Source organism: Chiloscyllium plagiosum, unplaced genomic scaffold, assembly GCF_037043375.1.
Source record: "Chiloscyllium plagiosum isolate Xiang-an unplaced genomic scaffold, Cpla_swu_hap1 HiC_scaffold_1, whole genome shotgun sequence".
NCBI classification, from domain to species: domain Eukaryota; kingdom Metazoa; phylum Chordata; class Chondrichthyes; order Orectolobiformes; family Hemiscylliidae; genus Chiloscyllium; species Chiloscyllium plagiosum.
In genome coordinates this window covers 41680197-41698147 of record NW_028270139.1, presented here as the reverse complement: position 1 = coordinate 41698147, position 17951 = coordinate 41680197, and the positions used below count along the sequence as shown (strand labels likewise).

The following is a 17951-nucleotide window of genomic DNA, read 5'->3' as shown; positions in this document are numbered from 1 at the left end:
CCTGTATCCTCTGGAGTTTATAAGAGTCAGAGGTGACTTAATTGAAATATATAAAATCCTGAAGGGGCTATACCACATAGATGTTAAAAGAATGTTTCCTCTTGTGAAAGACTGCCGAACTAGAAATCATAATTTAAAACAATGAAGAAGCTTTCTCTTTCCTCAGAGAGTTGGGAGACTTTGGAATTCCTTTCCTCAAAAGGAAATGGATGCAGAATCTTTGAATTTTTTTTGGACAGATTCTTGATTACTAAGGGCACGAAAGACTATGGGGATATGCAGGACTGTAGAGTTGAAGTTAAGATCAGATCAGGCATGATCTTATAGAATGACGGAGCAGGCTGAATGAGCAAAGTGGCCTACTGTTGTTCCTTGTTCATATGTACATATATTGAAAGGAAGCATATTTGGAATGGAATGAGTTATGTGAGAATGGGATAAATGGCAGAAAGGTCTGTTAGAAAAATAAATAGGATATGATATTTCATTTATGGATTGTATGTCACATTTTAGAATTTGTGGCAATATTAGCCAAGGGAGGAAAGAATAGGAGGCTTGGTGCGATTGATTGAAAATGCTAACAGCCTGTAAACAAACTTAACTCTCAAGTCATTTAATTTACAGGAAGCATATCTGTGAGATTTGGATTAGAACAGAGATGGGGTTTCAGAAAGTGAAAGATAACTTAACATTCCAGTAACAGTTCAAATTCATCAGGGTAGTGACAATACAAGACGACAGTGAAGATTTTCTTGGATTGCCAGGGTCATCAGTTGATCTTATGAGAAAGGTAGAGATCCAGGAACAGTCTTCAATATTTGAAAGGTTTTGAGATGATAATTATTGAAAGTCTTATGCCATTGGTTGACAAGATGGTAACAAGGGGCTACAGACTTGAGGATTATGCATACAGGAATTAATAGGGAGGGAAAGGAAATGACTCTCAGAGTTATGCAAACATGGAACGCACTTGATTCTGTACTCTGTTCTACTACCCTGATGCACTGTGTATGATACGATCTGCCTGTATAGCGCACAAAACAATATTTTTCACTGTATCTTGGTACATGTGACAGCAATAAATCAAATTCATAGTCAAAGTGACCACTGAATCAGAGACAGCAATATTCAAAAGAAAATTGGATAAATATTTGAAAAGAAACAATATAACAAGAAAAAGGGTAAAAGTCGTAGTACAAGCTGAGGGGTTAAAATCACTAACAGTAGTAAATCCTGAGGGGGCACAGTTTCCTGCTCTTGATTGCTTTAGCAATGGAGAATTACAGTGTGAAAATTACTTATTTTCAAGTAACTGTGACATTATGTTCTTACAGGGGCCACATGGACTTCCAGGACCGAAGGTAAATCATCAGCAAAGTCTAAGGGGGTCTTGCAAACTGCAAATAAATGATGCTATTTATTTGTCTCCATGTTAAAATTAGCTATGCATGCTACATGTCACTTATTTGACTAATTAATGTTGATTTTATGTTGTAGCATCTTTAAACCTGTAAGTTCTTGCAGTGGTAGATGTTTCCCATAAACTTCTCAAAAGTTAACAAAAGTCTTGCTAAAAATGGGCCAAGATGTTTTAAGACAAAATCAATTTTAAATTGATCTGCTCTCAGGAGGACTTTGTTTTTCACAGAGATGGAGAGATTTGTGGGCAGAATCCCTGAAATAGCACAAAGTCAGAGATGATACATTTCATACAAGTGTATATTGTACAGACGTTCGGAGGTTTCTGTGAAGTTCATCAGTTTTGTGGCTTTACAGAGCTTCACGGACTCTGTGCAAAATATACATCCTCTGGATATCATGTAACCCTGACAATGACATTGTATTAGAGCAGCTCGCTCTCACTTTTAGTGTATTGGAGCTGCAGGTCAGAGCGGTGATGAAATCCTCCTCCCATTTTGACAGCTGATAATGATCTCCCCACACCCGAAGAGAATTTGACTGGTGGTCCAATAATCTGGTGTCCAATAATTGTCAAAGATAAGTAAACAGCCCTGAGTTCTGTGCGGTGGGCATCATTGTCATTCGTAAAGGCTGTTTCTCACTCCAATTTGTCACTGGGTGACAAATCTTCAAATCCCCAAAACAAAACAAAATTCTAAATTAACCTGATTGCATATCACTGTCAGAGTTCATGAACTTATAGGTTTAAAGTGAACACCGCACAAAAGCTACCACTGAAATTTCTGTGCATCTGTCAGTGTGTCATTGATAATCTCACCAGGATTGGTGAAACAGTCTTGATCAGCATATGAAACCAAATTAATTCTTTATCTACAATCATGCAACTGATCAAAGTTTCAAGATTATCTTCTTTGACATTAATGTCTTCTGAGCAGGGTTTTTTGTTGATTTCCTGCCACTGTAGTACTCAACTTCACATCTCTCAGTGGTCCCTCTCACTGCTTTGGAAACATTTCTGTAGACTGTGAGCTCCAAAGCAATTTGGCATTGGTCACTCCAGTATAAACAATGCAGGATGAGACTCTATACATACGTTTCATTTTGGATAACCTTTTTCTTGAAAAAAATCACTTTTCAATGACCATGCAGTGACTTAACTGTGAAGGTTTTTGTAAAAAATAATGAAGTAGACCATTGAACACAAGATCATAATGTAGAGGTGAAGAATTAGGCCATTTGACCTATAGAGTCTGCCATTCAATCATGGTTGATGTGTTTCTCAACCTCATTCACCTATTTTCTCCCCATAACCCTTGATCCCCTTAATAATTAAGAACCTATAAATCTCGGTCTTAAAGACATTCAATGACTTGGCCTCCACTGCCTTCTGTAGCTGAGTTCCACAGGTCCACCACTCTCTGGCTGAAGAAATTTCTCCTTAACTGAGTTCTGAAGGAGCATCTCTTCACTGTGAGTGGAAACATCTTCTCCATGTCCACTGTATCCAAGCCTCTCAGAATTCTGTAAATTCCATTCAGATCCCTCCTCATCCTTCTAAACTCCATTGAGTACAAACCAAGGGTCTTCAACCACTCGTCCTATAACAAACTCATCATCCCCAGGATCATTCTTGTAAACTTCCTCTGGACCCCCTCCAAGGCCAGCACATCCTTCCTTAGATACGGGGCCCTAAATTGCTCCCAATATTCCATATGTGTTCTGACCAGAGCCTTATGCAGCCTCAGCAGTACATCCCTGTTCTTGTATTCTAGATGTCTTGAAATGAATGCTAGCATTGCAGTTGATTTCCTGACCACCAACTGAACCTGCAGGTTAATCTTAAACGAATCCTGAATTAAAACTCCCAGGTTCCTTTGAGCTCCAAATCTCTGAAGCCTTTCCCCGTTTAGAAAATAGTCTATGCCTCTATACTTCCAACCAAACTGCATAACTCACTTTCCTGCATTGGATTCCATCTGCCACCTCTTTTTCCACTCTCTTAGCCTGTCCATGTCCTTCTACAGCTTCCCTGCTTCCTCAACATGACCTGTCCCTCCACGTATCTTTCTGTCATCTACAAACTTAGCAACAATGCCCTCAGTTCCTTTTTCCAGATTGTTAAGGCATAATGTAAATAGTTGTCGTCCCAACACTGACCCCTGCGAAACTCCACTAGTCGCTGGCTGCCATCCTGTAAAAGACCCCTTTATCCCCACTCTCTGCCAGTCAGCCAATCCTCTATCCATGCCTGAACCTTGCCCTTAACACCTTGGGCTCTTATTTAGCAGCATCCTGTGTGGCACCTTGTCAAACGCTTTCTGGAAATCCAAATAGATCACATCCTCTGGTTCTCCTTTGTTTAAGTTGCTCATTATCTCCTCAAAGAATTCTAATAGATTTGTCAGGCACGACCTTCCCTTCATGAAACCATGCTGACTCAGCCCTACTTTATCATGCACTTCCAAGTACTCCGCAGTCTCAACCTTAATAATGGATTCTAAAATTTTACTAATGACTGAGGTCAGGCTAACTGGCCTATAATTTCTATCTTGTGCCCCCCTCCCTTCCTAAGCAGGGATGTTACTTTATCTATTTCCAGTACTCTGGGACCCTATGATTCCTAAAAGTTCGCCACCAATGCCTCTACAATGTCCTCAGCTATCTCCTTCTGAATTCTGGAGTGTAGTCCATCTGCACCAGGTTATTTATCCACCTTCAGACATTTCAGCTTCCCCAGCACCTTCTCCTTAACGATGGCCGCTACATTTACCATTGGCTTCTCACTAATCTTCACCATATTGTTTGGATTTTCTTATATCCTGTTCCTGACTTGCCTTGTCAGCCATGATTGCCTCATTCTCCTCTTAGTATGTTTCTTCTTTCTCGGGATGAATTTCTCCCATACCAATTTTTGAGCCTTGTGTTTATCTCTTTAATTTTGTTGACCTGTACCAATTTGCTCGTGGCTGAGGTAGTAGTCCAGAGAATATTACCTTTTTGGTTCGGCTTTCTAATTTAGCCCCTAGCTGTTCATATTCCTGCAACAGAACCTTTCTTCTTCTCGCTTTATTGGTGATACCTACGTGGACCATGAAACGAATCTTTCTCCTCTCACTCCAAGTTGCTTTGCAGTTCAGAATCTCAAATCTGCTAGACAAGATCAAGGGCTATCTTTTCCTCCATTTGACAATGTTAGTTAAAAGATCAGTGCAGTGTGAAAGGAGGCAATTTGGCCCATCATATCTGCACTGATCCTCTGAAGAGCACTCCACCCTATCCCCATTGATCCATTTAGACTGCACATGGACACTATGGACAATTGAGCATAGCTAGTCCACCTAACCTGCACATCTTTGGACTGTGGGAGGAAACAGGAACATCTGGAGGAAATCTACACAGACACGGGGAGAATGTGCAAGCTGCACACAGACAGTCACCCAAGGCTGGAATCGAATCTGAGTCCCTGGTGCTGTGAGGCAGAAATGTTGACAAGAGGCTTAACAAGTGCAGAAGGAATGATCTCACTCTGAGTTGCAATCAATTTGAGCATGCAATCAATCTGTTTTGCTTCAATTGGCAACAATTAGCACCTGATTACACTGGGCATTAGGTGCTCTTGTATAGTAGCTCTTGTGGCACACAATTATAGTGATCCTACCTCTCAGCCAGAAGACCAGAGTGATGTCATAGAATCCTTACAGTTCAGAAAGAGGCCATTCGGCCAATTGAGTCTGCACTGACCCCACGAACAGCATCCAGACCCACCCCCTCACCTAATAACCCCACATGCGATTTGTGCATGGCTAACCCACCATCTGTTCCAGATCTGTCACAATTCCTCTTAACAGGTTGTTTAAAATATTTACACTGCACATTGCAATGGCTATAAGCCCTAATGACATCCCAGCTAAAGGACAGAAAATATACACATCAGAGGTGACCCTCCTATCTAGTCAAGCCTTTCCAGTCCAAATTAAGTTCTGATATCTACCTGACAATGCGAAAATTTGTCCTACCTCAAAAATAAAGCAACTTCAACACAATCATTACCATTTTATAAGCTTCCTTCCAACCATGAGAAGAATGCTGGAGTAATTCACAACAGCATCATTAAGTGGCGTCTACTCACCAGAAGATTCTCAGTTCAGATACTGTCAGAGCCATTCAACTACAAATCCTATTTCAGCCTTCATCTTTTCTCATGAGTAAAATGAAAGAAGATTGATGGGCATAGTCACATTAATATAACTTCAGATTGGGAATGATCAGAAAACCCTAGGAAAAAGGATCAGAATTAGGCCATTCGGCCCATCGAGTCTGCTTGACCATTCGATCATGTCTGATTTGTTTCTCAACCCCATTCTCCTGCCTTCTCCCTGTAATCATTGATCCCCTTTACTAATCAACAACCTGTCTATCTCGGTCTTAACATCAATGGCTTGGCCTCAACAGCCTTCTGCGGCAATGAGTTCCACAGATTCACAAACCTCTGGCTGAAGAAATTCCTCCTCACCTCAATTCTAAAGGGTTGTCCCTTCACTCTGAGGCTAAGCCTTCCTACTCTCTCCAATTAATGGCAACATCATCTAATAGAATGGCATCTTAACTGAGTTTAAAGGGGCAACCCTTTTCACACAGACAGTGGTGCTCGTACAATTACAACATCTAAAAGGCATTTGGATGTTTACGTGAATAGAAAGGGTTTAGGGGGATATGGGCCAGCTGCTGGCTAATGCGACTAGATTAATTTAGAGGGTCTGGACAGCATGAGCAGATTGGGCCAAAGGGTTTTTTTCCATGCTTTACGGTATTATGACTCTAATGGGGAAAACCCCTTTTTGCTACTGTCAAAGTCACCATACAGGAAGATAGTTGTAGTTGTCAGGAGTTGATGATCGCAGCCCAAGTGTATCACTACCTGAATTTCTCAGGGAAGGATAGGCTTAACACTTCAAGCAAATTGATTATTGGAGTTCCTTTTGTCACAAAATCAGGAGTGGAATCCTTCATTTAGGGTTACACAGTGTTCATTTTATAGTGCCACAAATATCCCAAGGGCAAAATAATATGTAAAATGTCAAGCATTTATTTTTCACACTCCTGATTTTTTTTAATAAACAGCCTCTTTAATATCTTCATGTGGTGGTCACCTATCTGCAATTTTAACACAGACACCACTATTTATTTTAAAGTTGTTAATGACAAAAAAAATGACAGACTGATAATACCATCGGTATACAATGCATTTTCATTCCCTAATATTGCCAACAGCTTGTATTCCAAGTGTGAAAATGACAATCTTCCATCATGGAGCAAATATAAAGGGAAGCCACTTAACAATATCATAATGAGGGTGTCTCAAAGTTTTGTATCAGTAAAATACATTATGACAACATTGGGTGGATGAAATACTTCATAAGTTCTGATCTGACCACTATGATATTAACGATACCGACAAGTTTACATGTACCAGTTTAAAATAGGTCTCTTTCTTTTATTTCTAGTTGAATCAAGGAAGAAGAAAATAGCAGTTGCCACAAATATCAAATAAATATCAGGAATGCTAATGTACGTTGATTGGAAAATGCAATAATTCCTGGGGAGGAAATAATACTTTGATGGATGCACAGATATTTGCAGTAGCTTTTTGCAATTAATTTAAATGCATTTCTGTCCCAGCTTCAAAGTAGCAAAAAAAAGGTGGACTTTACTTTTACATTTAGGGTGAACCAGGGTTGAATGGTGTTAAAGGAGGGAAGGGTGAACCAGGTCAAAAAGGTGACAGAGGACCCCTTGGTCTCCCAGTAAGTAGATAACATTTAATACAGCTTACATCGTAAGAGTGCCGACATCTCTGGTTTACTCTGAGTAATACTGGAGAACAAATGCACAGTGCTGGAGCAGAAACAGACCACTAACTGTTAGAACCACCCAGTTACATTGTGTGCTGTCTTGTTAGATTCCTTTAATAACTTTTTAATCATAAATAAGTTTTTTTTTTAATTCTTCTCTGCAAAACGCAGATGATACTTGCCAAAAAATTAACAATCATCATTGTCATTGTATGTACATTATGTCCCGTCTTGTGACGTCTCACCTTTTTGTTATATATTGTTCATTTATCCTAAACTGTTCCGAAGAATCTACTGGACATCTCAACAGTTTCACAAATGCACTTTCAGAACGTTTAAGGATATTTTTTCCTCCATTTGACAATGTTAGCTACAGGATCAGTGTAAGACTATGGTAGGGAAAGCACCTTTTAAAAGTTTCACTTTCTTCATTCGCAAATGAATGGAGAAAAGTAATAGTGACCACTCTGTAGTCAGTGACAGGTGAGATTTAATATTGACATTTTCCACAGCTGGTGCCAAATGTAAAAGCAGATGGTAAAATGAAAATGATCTTCATCACTGTAATCATTCTCACTCAGTGTGCTCAAAAATGAAGGTTCTTCCAACCACAATATATCTCAGCTTATAACACAAGTACTATACATTATGACTTTGCTAAGACTGCGCTGACTATCTTTCTATGGACTGATTAGGGTCATTTCCATTTTTGATTTGGATGGAAACTGAGCAGCAATTAATCAGCCACTCGTCACACGTCCCCTTCAATACCCCTTTTCACAATGGGTTCCAGAAAAACAGATAAGGTGTGTAACTGACAGCTAATCTGCTACTCATGTCATGTTTTCTGACCTACTGTGTGGGAAATTGACCCCCATTGATATTAAGGCTGCTTTTGATATTAAGGCAGACTTGTTGTAGGAAATCTTCCTGGAATACAGCCAGGGTGGGAAGGATGGGGGAGCCAGTGAATCTGCTTTGTTTTCCTGGCAGGGTAGATTTAACAACATTCAAACAAAAGACTAACTAGTATTGCCAACTATTTGACATCTCCGAAGTGAAATTTTACTTTTTAGCCACCGGAAATTTTATCTCGGCTGAAGGTGGTTCATAAACAGTTGTAAGGAAATTAAATCTTACCTGCGAAAACCACTCACCGTCAGTGAAATGGATGATCTGAAGTTCAGTGTATACTTTTTACTCCAGGGCATTTTTGCTTCTGGAGACAACAGCAAAAGCCATTTTATAAAACAGGTGTTCAGGCTTAGTTGGGTACTGCCTCCTTTACCTTAGGACGGAGCTGCTCTTGGCAATAAGTAAAGATAGGATAAATACGTAAGATTAAGGTAGCGTTAGTTATGAACTAAAGCATGACTGACAACTAACTGAAAACTAAAACCAAAAAGGAAGGTGTGTTCAATGTAGTTCCATTTTCTCTTGATACAGAGGTACAGCAATAAATCAGGGAAAAAAAAACAATTAAAGCCAAAACAAAATAATGCAGATGCTGAAAAATTTGAATAAAAACTGGAAAAACTGGAAACATTCAACATGTCAGGCAGCACCTGTTGTGAGAAATAAAGTTAATGTTTTAGGTCACTGACCTATCATCAGAATTGGAGCTCTGCTGTGCTGAATAATTCCAGCATTTTCTGTTTTTATTAAAGGAACACTGATAAATTTGATGTTGAATGTTATTTTGGTGGGTGGCGTTTACTCAGTGTAAGGTCACCATTTAAGACCTGAAAAGGATATAGACACAGAGCTTGAAACAGTACAGCTCCAGAGACTCGGTGTTCCAGGAACATGGATCATTAAAATGTCATGAACAGATAGAGAAAATCATCAGAAAGCTAATTAAATTGTGCCTTTTAACTGGAGAACTGAAATAGGAGAGGAGTAATGTTTCAGCAATATGAGGCCTAGGTTAAAGCAGACTGGTTGTGAACAGTTTTGAGCACCACACTTTAAGGATGAATTACCCTTGGAAAAAATATGTTGAAATATATTGTACCAGAATAATACCTGGATTCTGACATTTAACTTACAAGAGTAGATTATATAAATGTTTGGGAGGTTAAGGGATGATTTCAATGAAGTTTTCCAGATATTAAAGGGAATAAATAGGGTAGCTCAAGATAAAATACCATTGGTTAGGAATATACATCTCAGACCTACACTCTAAAATTTAGTGGCAGACTAAAGTTCAGAGTTGTTTTCACCTAAAAACGGCTCTCTCTTCCATAATTGATATTGATACTAAATCAGTTGTAAATTTGAAATCTGATATTTATAATTTTTCTTCAATAAAGGTATTAAGGTAGAGCAGTCATAATAATTTTGAGAGACAGAATAGGCTAAGGAAACTAAATGGGCTGCTGCTGTTCCTATATTCTTATGACGCCCATCCAGATTTATCAACATCGGACTTTGGCCTAAATTCTTATTAGTATACACTTGGAAGCTGCAAGAGTGAAATAAAAATCCCCAGCACACAGCTTGCAGTTTGAGGGGTGGGAAATTAAGTGATGTTAAGGACCATTCAGCAGCATCTTAAAGGGTGGAAAATTAGTGTCGAGTGAAAAGAAGTGGGAAGTTTAAATAGTTGCAACATCTTTACAAAAACAATAGCAGCAACTACATTCGATTTAAGCACCTTTAATGTGCAAAATCTACCAGCAACTGAGACAAAAATGACTTTCAATCTCCATCCAACTTTCCCCTTCTGCAGCTGAAGATTCCTTCAATGTACGGTGGAAATAGCCACCTTCTAGCTTGCATGTCACCAGTCAGCCCGTAGAAACAGCCAAGTAGGCACCAGAATATGGGAAACTCACCATTCAATTCCAATTTGCAAATATTTACAGGCCTATCATCGGTGCCCAAAGAGAACCTATACTGGACAGGCAGTGGTTCAGACATTACTTGATAATTCTGTGCTTTGACTCCAAAACTGTCCTATGTTAATGACAAGGTGAAGGCAACATGGGAAATACCTTACTGAATCTGCCCAGTGAAAGAATTATCAGGCGCATGGAAGTTAAAATTTGCCAAAATTTCATGACCTCGTGTACTCTGCTATAGTTTCCCACATAATGCACCAGGTATTTTGTGATAAGGCATAATTAATAAGCAGTAAATGTTGTTCAAACTTACTGTTTGATTCAGCCTTGACACCGAGAGTGCAAATTCCTCCCAGGAAGTGACATTAAACAACGTATTTTATTATCTGTCTGTTATTCACTGGGAACAAAATTCAAAATTGGTTTCAGTAGAAATGAAAATCCAGTGTGGAATATAGCAGACAACTGATGTGATGCATTCTATTTAAGACAATCTCCCAAGTTTACTTTCTACCTCCTCAACACTAATTATTACCTGCCCCCAAAATAGTTTTTGAATTATTTGACATTGTAGAGCATCATTTGGTACTCAAACAGTAGAGGAGGTTTCCTAGCTCAATCTTTTGTTTGTGCTAAAATTAGCACATGGATGAAATTAAACTCCACAATGAGTTACAAAGCTAGGAGTGTCCACTTAAGTATCCACAGACCCCTGTCTCATTAGTCATGAAGTACGTATTGGCTGCACTTCTCATCCCCATTTCCAACTTTTGAAGAGTTAACACGAACTGCAAAGGCTCCAGAATGCTCAGTCCTCTATTCGTACCCACATTTTCAGGAATAGCACTCCTTTTATCTATCTGATTATGGTGAAAGGTTGAGTGAACTCTAATGGGACTTCAAAGCAAGATGTTCTCACCCTAAATCCAGCAGTTCACTATTGCATAACCAGTTGGGGAAAGGAAAACAGATAATGAGTGGATCTGAGTATACTCCTGTGGTTCAATGGAGCTAGTTCAAAACAGGAATGGTGCACACTTTTATCCTGTGAACTGCCAGGACCTCCAAGGCTAGATTTTCAATTTGGGGAAGAAGGAATATGGAGACCAGTTCAATTTCAGGTTTTGAACACCCCTCAACATCTGCAAAGTGGAATTATCTGAGAGAGCAGGATCTTAATTTTGGCTCGGAGACTGACCATTTCCAAAGTAGATGGGTTAAGACTCCACTCACATCTGTTCCCAAGTGTATCAGCCTTGATCTTCTAATGAAATTAGCAGCAAAGATTGAGATATATCAAGGTCTCAAAATGAATTTCAAAGTATTTCAAAATGCATTTGTATTTCTCCCAAACCCCTTCACTAACATAGTCACGTGTCTAAAATCACACTACAAAACTGAATTGCCCCTCACAAATCCCAAAAGAACCAATTTGACCTCAGACATATTAATCTCAGAAAATGTTTGAACTGAAAACATCAGAGCAATCAAAAGTATTTAAAATAAAAGTTGTTGCTAATGTTACTAAGCTGTACTTATACGACTGTAAAATGTACTTCACCATTTATTCCAATTTACTTACCCACATTAAGTTAGAAGTAGATATAGACTATTCAGCCCTTCAATCCTACTCTGCCATTCAATCAACTCATGGCTATCTGTTTACATTTTGAATTCCACATTCCCATCTATCCCTGATTACCTTTGATTCCCTTGCCTAACAAGAATCTATCTATCTCCATCTTAAAAAATATTCGATGACTCTGCAGCCACTGGCTTCTGAGACAGAGAGTTCCAAAGTCTCTGAATCCTCTGAGAAAAACAAATGCCTTTCATCCCATACTAAAAGGGTGACTGCTCATTTTAAGACTGTGTCCCCTAGTTCTAGATTCAGCTGCAGCAGGAAACATCTTTACCATGTCCACCCTACCGAGTCCATTCTGGATCTTGTATACTTTAGTAAAATCAGCCCTACCCTTCTGAACCCAAGTGAAAACAAGTCTAGCCTATCAGATCTATCCTTATCAGACAACCTGCTAATTTCAGTATCAATCTTGTAAACCTCCTTTGAACTGCCTCCAGTGCATTTACCTCATTCCTCAAATAAGGAGACTAAAAGTGTACATATTACTCAATATATTTTAAGATCACCTAAATCCCTCTGCTGCTTGGAACTCTGCGGTCATTTTCCTTTGAAATAGTATTCCTTTTTTTAATCTTTCTTGCCAAAGTGAAAAGCATCATATATTCTTGCATTTTTCCTATTAACAAGTTCAATTGTTGCAGGGTCATTAACAGCCTATCTCCAGAAAAAAAAACTTATGATTTTTAGTGAAATGATGTAGTTCAGCGCTGCCTGGTTTTGAATCGAGTCATAGTCATAGAGTCACACTACACAGAAATAGACTCTTCGGTCCAACCTGTCCATGCCAAACCAGTTCCACCCGCTTGGGAAAAGCTTTAAAGAGTAAGTAAAGTGGTTTTGTCTCTTTCACAATTAAGTAGAAAATTGAGTCCCGCAGCATGTGTTGTATCTCTTTGCATTACAATGAGTCATGACAATCCTATCACTGAAATATGTAACAATATACTGGCAGTTTTTTTTAAACTATTCGTGTAACCTATCTACATTGGCCTGCATCCTTGTTCTAACATCTTCACAACATATATTCTTACCCACCTTTGTGCCAGTGCAGACTTAGCAACCATGTTTAAGTCATTGAGATGAATTTGTAAAAAGTCAAGTGCCCAGCCCTGACCCCTGCGAGTCCCACTTGTCACATCTGAAACAGATCCATTATCTATACCGATATGTTACCCATTCTACATCCACTCCTATTTCATACAATAACCTCTTACATAAAACATTGTTAAAATCCTCTGGAAGCCAAATACTATTAATCAATGGACTCTGCTTTATCCATGGCGCATGTCACTCTTTCATAAAATTGTAAAAATTGTTTAAACAGGATTTCTCTTTCATAGGACTATGCTGAATCTTCCCAATTATCTTGAGATTTTTTTCCCCCAAGTGCCCAGTAAGTACCTTTTTAATAATAGATTCTAACAGCTTCCCCATGACAGATATCAAGCTACCTGGTTTGCAGCTTTCACCACTCTCCCACCTTAGTTTTTAAATTGGTTTCAAAACTTTTCTGCATTTAAAATGATATTTTATTTGATAGTTTAGCAGTTTTAAAAAGTATGCATTTGGTCAATATATTTGTTGTATGAGCAGTTACACATTTCAGTGACAGCTCTGTCATGACTCATCGTAATGCAAACAGATAAAACACATGCAGCAGTAATTTCATTTATAATTTATAGATAAATTATAAAGGAAATCACTGCTGCATGGATAATTTATAGATAAATTATAAAGGAGGCAAAACTATTTTATTTATCTTTTAAAACTTCCTGCCTTTTTGCAAAGTCCAGCAGCTGCTGAACTGCATTATTTTGCTAAAAATCTGAAGATTTTCCAGAGATGGCATGCAACAATGTACGTTAACTTTGTTTACAGAAACAGTACTGTTTGAGATGCACTCCGATTGCTACCCTCAATAAAGCAGCAGGGGCAGAAACGGAGGCTGCAGCCATTTTGTTGGTCATCGCTTGTCCATTTCATCCCAATTCAGGAGAGAAGGGTCTTGGCCTGAGCTTGTGTGGTGCAGTGTGAAAGTTATATGGATGAAAGGAGAGAAATAAATTCCTAGGAGTCAGCGGTAGTTACATTTCAATAGGATTTTATCTCCATCCTCTCTTTGCAACGATTGTCTAAATCTGTGGAGAGTTTGTTTCATTTTTGCAGTATTGTTGCAAATGGTGGAAATCTTCTGGGGAGAAGGGTTCGATGCTTCAACTTTACACATCTGCAATAAGTCTTGGCGCAGGAACCCTTGTGTCACTTGATTCCATGCAGTCATTCATTATCCTGCATAATCTTGTTATTCTTCTATAAAATTTATAATCTGGAGAACAGTGCCAGGTACTTGAAGTTCACTAAATGAAACCAAATGCAGAGTTGCCTGGACTAGTCTATACTCCAGTCTGCAATATGTTCACTGACTCAGTTTACATCAACTGGAGTCATAGAGTCATACAGTACGGAAATAGACCTTTCGATCCGACTCGTCCATGCTGACCAAGTTTCCCAAAATTAAAAGGATACAGGCACATGGCCTGCATCCTTTCCTATTCATGCCCAAATGTCTTTTAAATGTTGTAACTGCACCTGCAACCACCACTCTCTCTGGCAGTTCATTCCACATACAAACTACCCTCTGTGTGAAAAAGTTCGCTCTCAGGTCCCTTTTCAATCTTTTCCCTCTCATCTTAAACCTATGCCCTCTCGTATTGACCCCCACCCTAGGGAAAAGGCCTTTGCTGTTCATCTTCTCTATGTCCTTCATGATTTTATAAATCTCTATAAGGTCATCCCTCAACCTCCTACGTTTCAGTGAAAAAAGTCCAGCCTATTTACTAGCCTTTATCAGGAGAAGCTAAGTGCAGAGAATGCTGGATGACTAGAGAAATTGCAGCTCTGGTTAAAAAAATGGAAGCATACCTATGTCAGGTATAGACAGCTCGGACTGAGTGAATCGGTATAGGAGTATAAGGGCAGTAGGATATACTGTAGGAGTACAGGAACCACAGGATATGGGTGACATACTGAACGTCTTTTATGTCAGTATTCACTGTGGAGAAGGATGTGGGAGCTAAACAACTTGGGGAAATAAATAGTCCTATCTTGAAAAGTGTCCATACTACGGGGAGGTGCTGGGCATCTGAAAACACATAAAAAAGGTGAACCTGATCAGGTGTATCCCACAACTTTGTGCGAAGCTAAGGAGGTGAATGCTTGGTCCCTTGCTGAGATATTTGTATCATCGATAGCCACTGGTGAGATTCTGGAAGACTGGAGGTTGGCTAATGTGGTGCCTGTGACCAGTGGTGTACCACAAGGATCGGTGTTGGGTCCACTGCTTTTTGTCATTTATCGAAATGATTTAGATGTGAATATAGGAGACATAATCAGTAAGTTTACGGATGGGTGGCAGGGTGGCACGGTGGTTAGTACTGCTGCCTCACAGTGCCAGAGACCCGGGTTCAATTCCCGCCTCAGGTGACTGACTGACTGACTGACTGTGTGGAGTTTGCACGTTCTCCCCGTGTCTGCGTGGGTTTCCTCCGGGTGCTCCGGTTACCTACCACAGTCCAAAAATGTGCAGGTCAGGTGAATTGGCCATGCTAAATTGCCCGTAGTGTTAGGTGAAGGGATAAATGGGTCTGGTTGGGTTGCGCTTCGGCGGGTCGGTGTGGACTTGTTGGGTCGAAGAGACGGTTTCCATACTGTAAGTAATCTAATTTAATCTAATATAAATCTAATGACACCAAAATTGGAGGTATAGTAGGCAGCGAAGAAGGTATCTCAGAGTACGATTGGACCTTGATCAGATGGGCCAATGGACTGAGTAGCAGCAAATGGAGTTTAATTTAGATAAATGTGAGGTGTTGCACATTGGTAAGGCAAATGAGAGCAGAAGTTATACAGTTAGTGTTAAGGCTCTGGGGAGTGTTGCCTGGGTATGCAGGAGCATAGTTGCTTGAAAGTGGATTGCAGATCGACAGGTGATGAAGGTGATGTTTGGTGTGCTTGCCTTCATTGATTAGAGCATTGAATATAGGAGTTGAGATGCCATGTTGCGGCTGTACAGGACATTGGTTAGGCTGCTTTTGGAGTACTGTGTCAAATTCTGCTCTCCCCACTATAGGAAAGATGTTGTGAAACTTAAACATAGAGTCATAGAGATGTACAGCACAGAAACAGACCCTCCGGTCCAACCCGTCCATGCCAACCAGATATCCCAACCCAATCTAGTCCCACCTGCCAGCACCTGGCCCATATGCCTCCAAACCCTTCCTATTCAAATAACCATCCAAGTGCCTTTTAAATGTTGTAATTGTACCAGTGTCCACCACTTCCTCTGGCAGCTCATTCCATACATGTACCACCCTGTGCGTGAAAACGTTGCCCCTTAGTTCTTTTTTATATCTTTCCTGTCTCGCTCTAAATCTTTGCCCTCTAGTTCTGGACTCCCCCACCCCAGGAAAAAAGACCTTGTGTATTTATCCTATCCATGCCCCTCATGATTTTATAAACCTCTATAAGATCACCCCTCAGCCTCCGATGCTCCAGGGAAAACAGCCCCAGCCTATTCAGCCTCTCCCTTTGGCTCAAATCCTCCAACCCTGGCAACATCCTTGTAAATCTTTTCTGAACCCTTTCAAGTTTCAAGAAAAGATTTACAAGAATATTGTTAGGATTGGAGGATTTGAGATATAGGGAGAGCCTGAATCGGCTGGAGATGTTTTTATCCCTGGAGTGTCGGAGGCTGAGGGGTGACCTTTTGGAGATTTATAAAATCATGAGGGGCATGGATTGGGTAAATAGACAAGGTCTTTTTTCCTGGGGTGGGGGAGTCCAAAACTAGATTGCAGAGGTTTAGGGTGAGAGGGCAAAGATTTAAAAGGGACCTTAGGGACAACTTTTTCCCCACAGAGGATGGTCTGTGTATGGAATGAACTGCCAGAGGAGATGGTTGAGGCTGATACAATTACGACATTTAAAAGACACCTGGATGGGTGTATGAATAGCAAGGGTTTAGAGAGATATGGACCAAGTGCTGGCAAATGGGACTAGATTAGGATATCTGATCGACTTGGACGAGTAAGAGCGAAGGGTCACTTTCTGTGCCGTACATCTCTCACACTCTATGACCCGATGTGATGTTGAATTTTACCCCTGCATTTCCCTCTCTTTTCTATTTCTTGAAAGCCAAAGGAAACACCTGTTGAAGCGAGAGAAACAGAAGCGGAGGTTGAAAGAGGTGTGAAGGAATGCAAGAGAACAGGAGCAAGATAGAACTGAAAAAGAGAAAGGAAAGAAGAAAGAGAAGTAAAAGAAGTGCAATAGGAATAGCAGAAGATATGGAATTAGAAAGAGAGACAGAAATAAATATGTGAATGAAAGAGGGAAATAAATGTAGGGTAACTAATAGGAAGAGGAACAATGAAAGAGTGATCATTGAATATCAGGTTGGTGATGAAAAGGAACAGAAATAAAATTTGAAAGGGAAACAAAAATAAAGGGAAGAGAAACCTAAGGCAGGAAGTGACAAATGTTATTCAAGGAAGAGACAGAGAGAAACATAAAAGTGAGTGAGAGGGAGAAAAATGTGCAGGGAGTAAGAGTGTGAAGGGAATTGGCACTGAGCAGAACTGAAGAAAAAATGCAGAATGAGAAAGGTTTTTTTTCAGGATTAACAGTATCAGTATCCATAGCTTTATTTTTGAGAGACCTGGGTCATCAACATTTTGAAATAATGGACCCCAGCCTGTAAAGCTTTTAAAACCATTGGTAGTCCCTGTATGGAATTAATTTTCAATGAAATATCTCTTGATTTTATTTGTTTCAACAAGTTGTGACCATGCGAGGGATCATCTTCTGCTCCTGGGAGCAGAAAGGAAGGCAGGCAGGCAAATCTATTGTACAGGAGGCTAAACGTAGCTTCCTGACAGTGGGGTAAGGTTTGTAATTAAGGTTCTCTGAACTTTAAAGGTGACTGAACATCCATACAGCAAGCTTTTCTTTTTAAGTCCCTGTCGCACGATTCGGCGCACACTTGCAATGAGCCAGCATCATGTGATTGCTTGAGTAAAACCAACCCAAACCCCACCCCCAGATGGAAGTGGTAATCATTTCGCTACACAAAACTGACCTTGTCCTCCAGAATGGATGATTCCAGCCCATATTGCAGCAAGCAGCGAGACT

The 17951-nt window shown here is 39.9% G+C and overlaps 1 protein-coding gene across 1 annotated transcript in view; it reads left to right on the top strand.

The window, feature by feature from the left end:
* Window positions 1-17951, top strand: part of col25a1 (collagen type XXV alpha 1 chain) — a 198715-nt gene that overhangs the window by 135436 nt on the left and 45328 nt on the right. The window contains exons 26-27 of the mRNA XM_087987194.1: window positions 1335-1361; window positions 7146-7226. Coding sequence (XP_087843320.1) covers window positions 1335-1361; window positions 7146-7226 — 108 coding nt within the window. The remainder of the gene's footprint in view (window positions 1-1334; window positions 1362-7145; window positions 7227-17951) is intronic.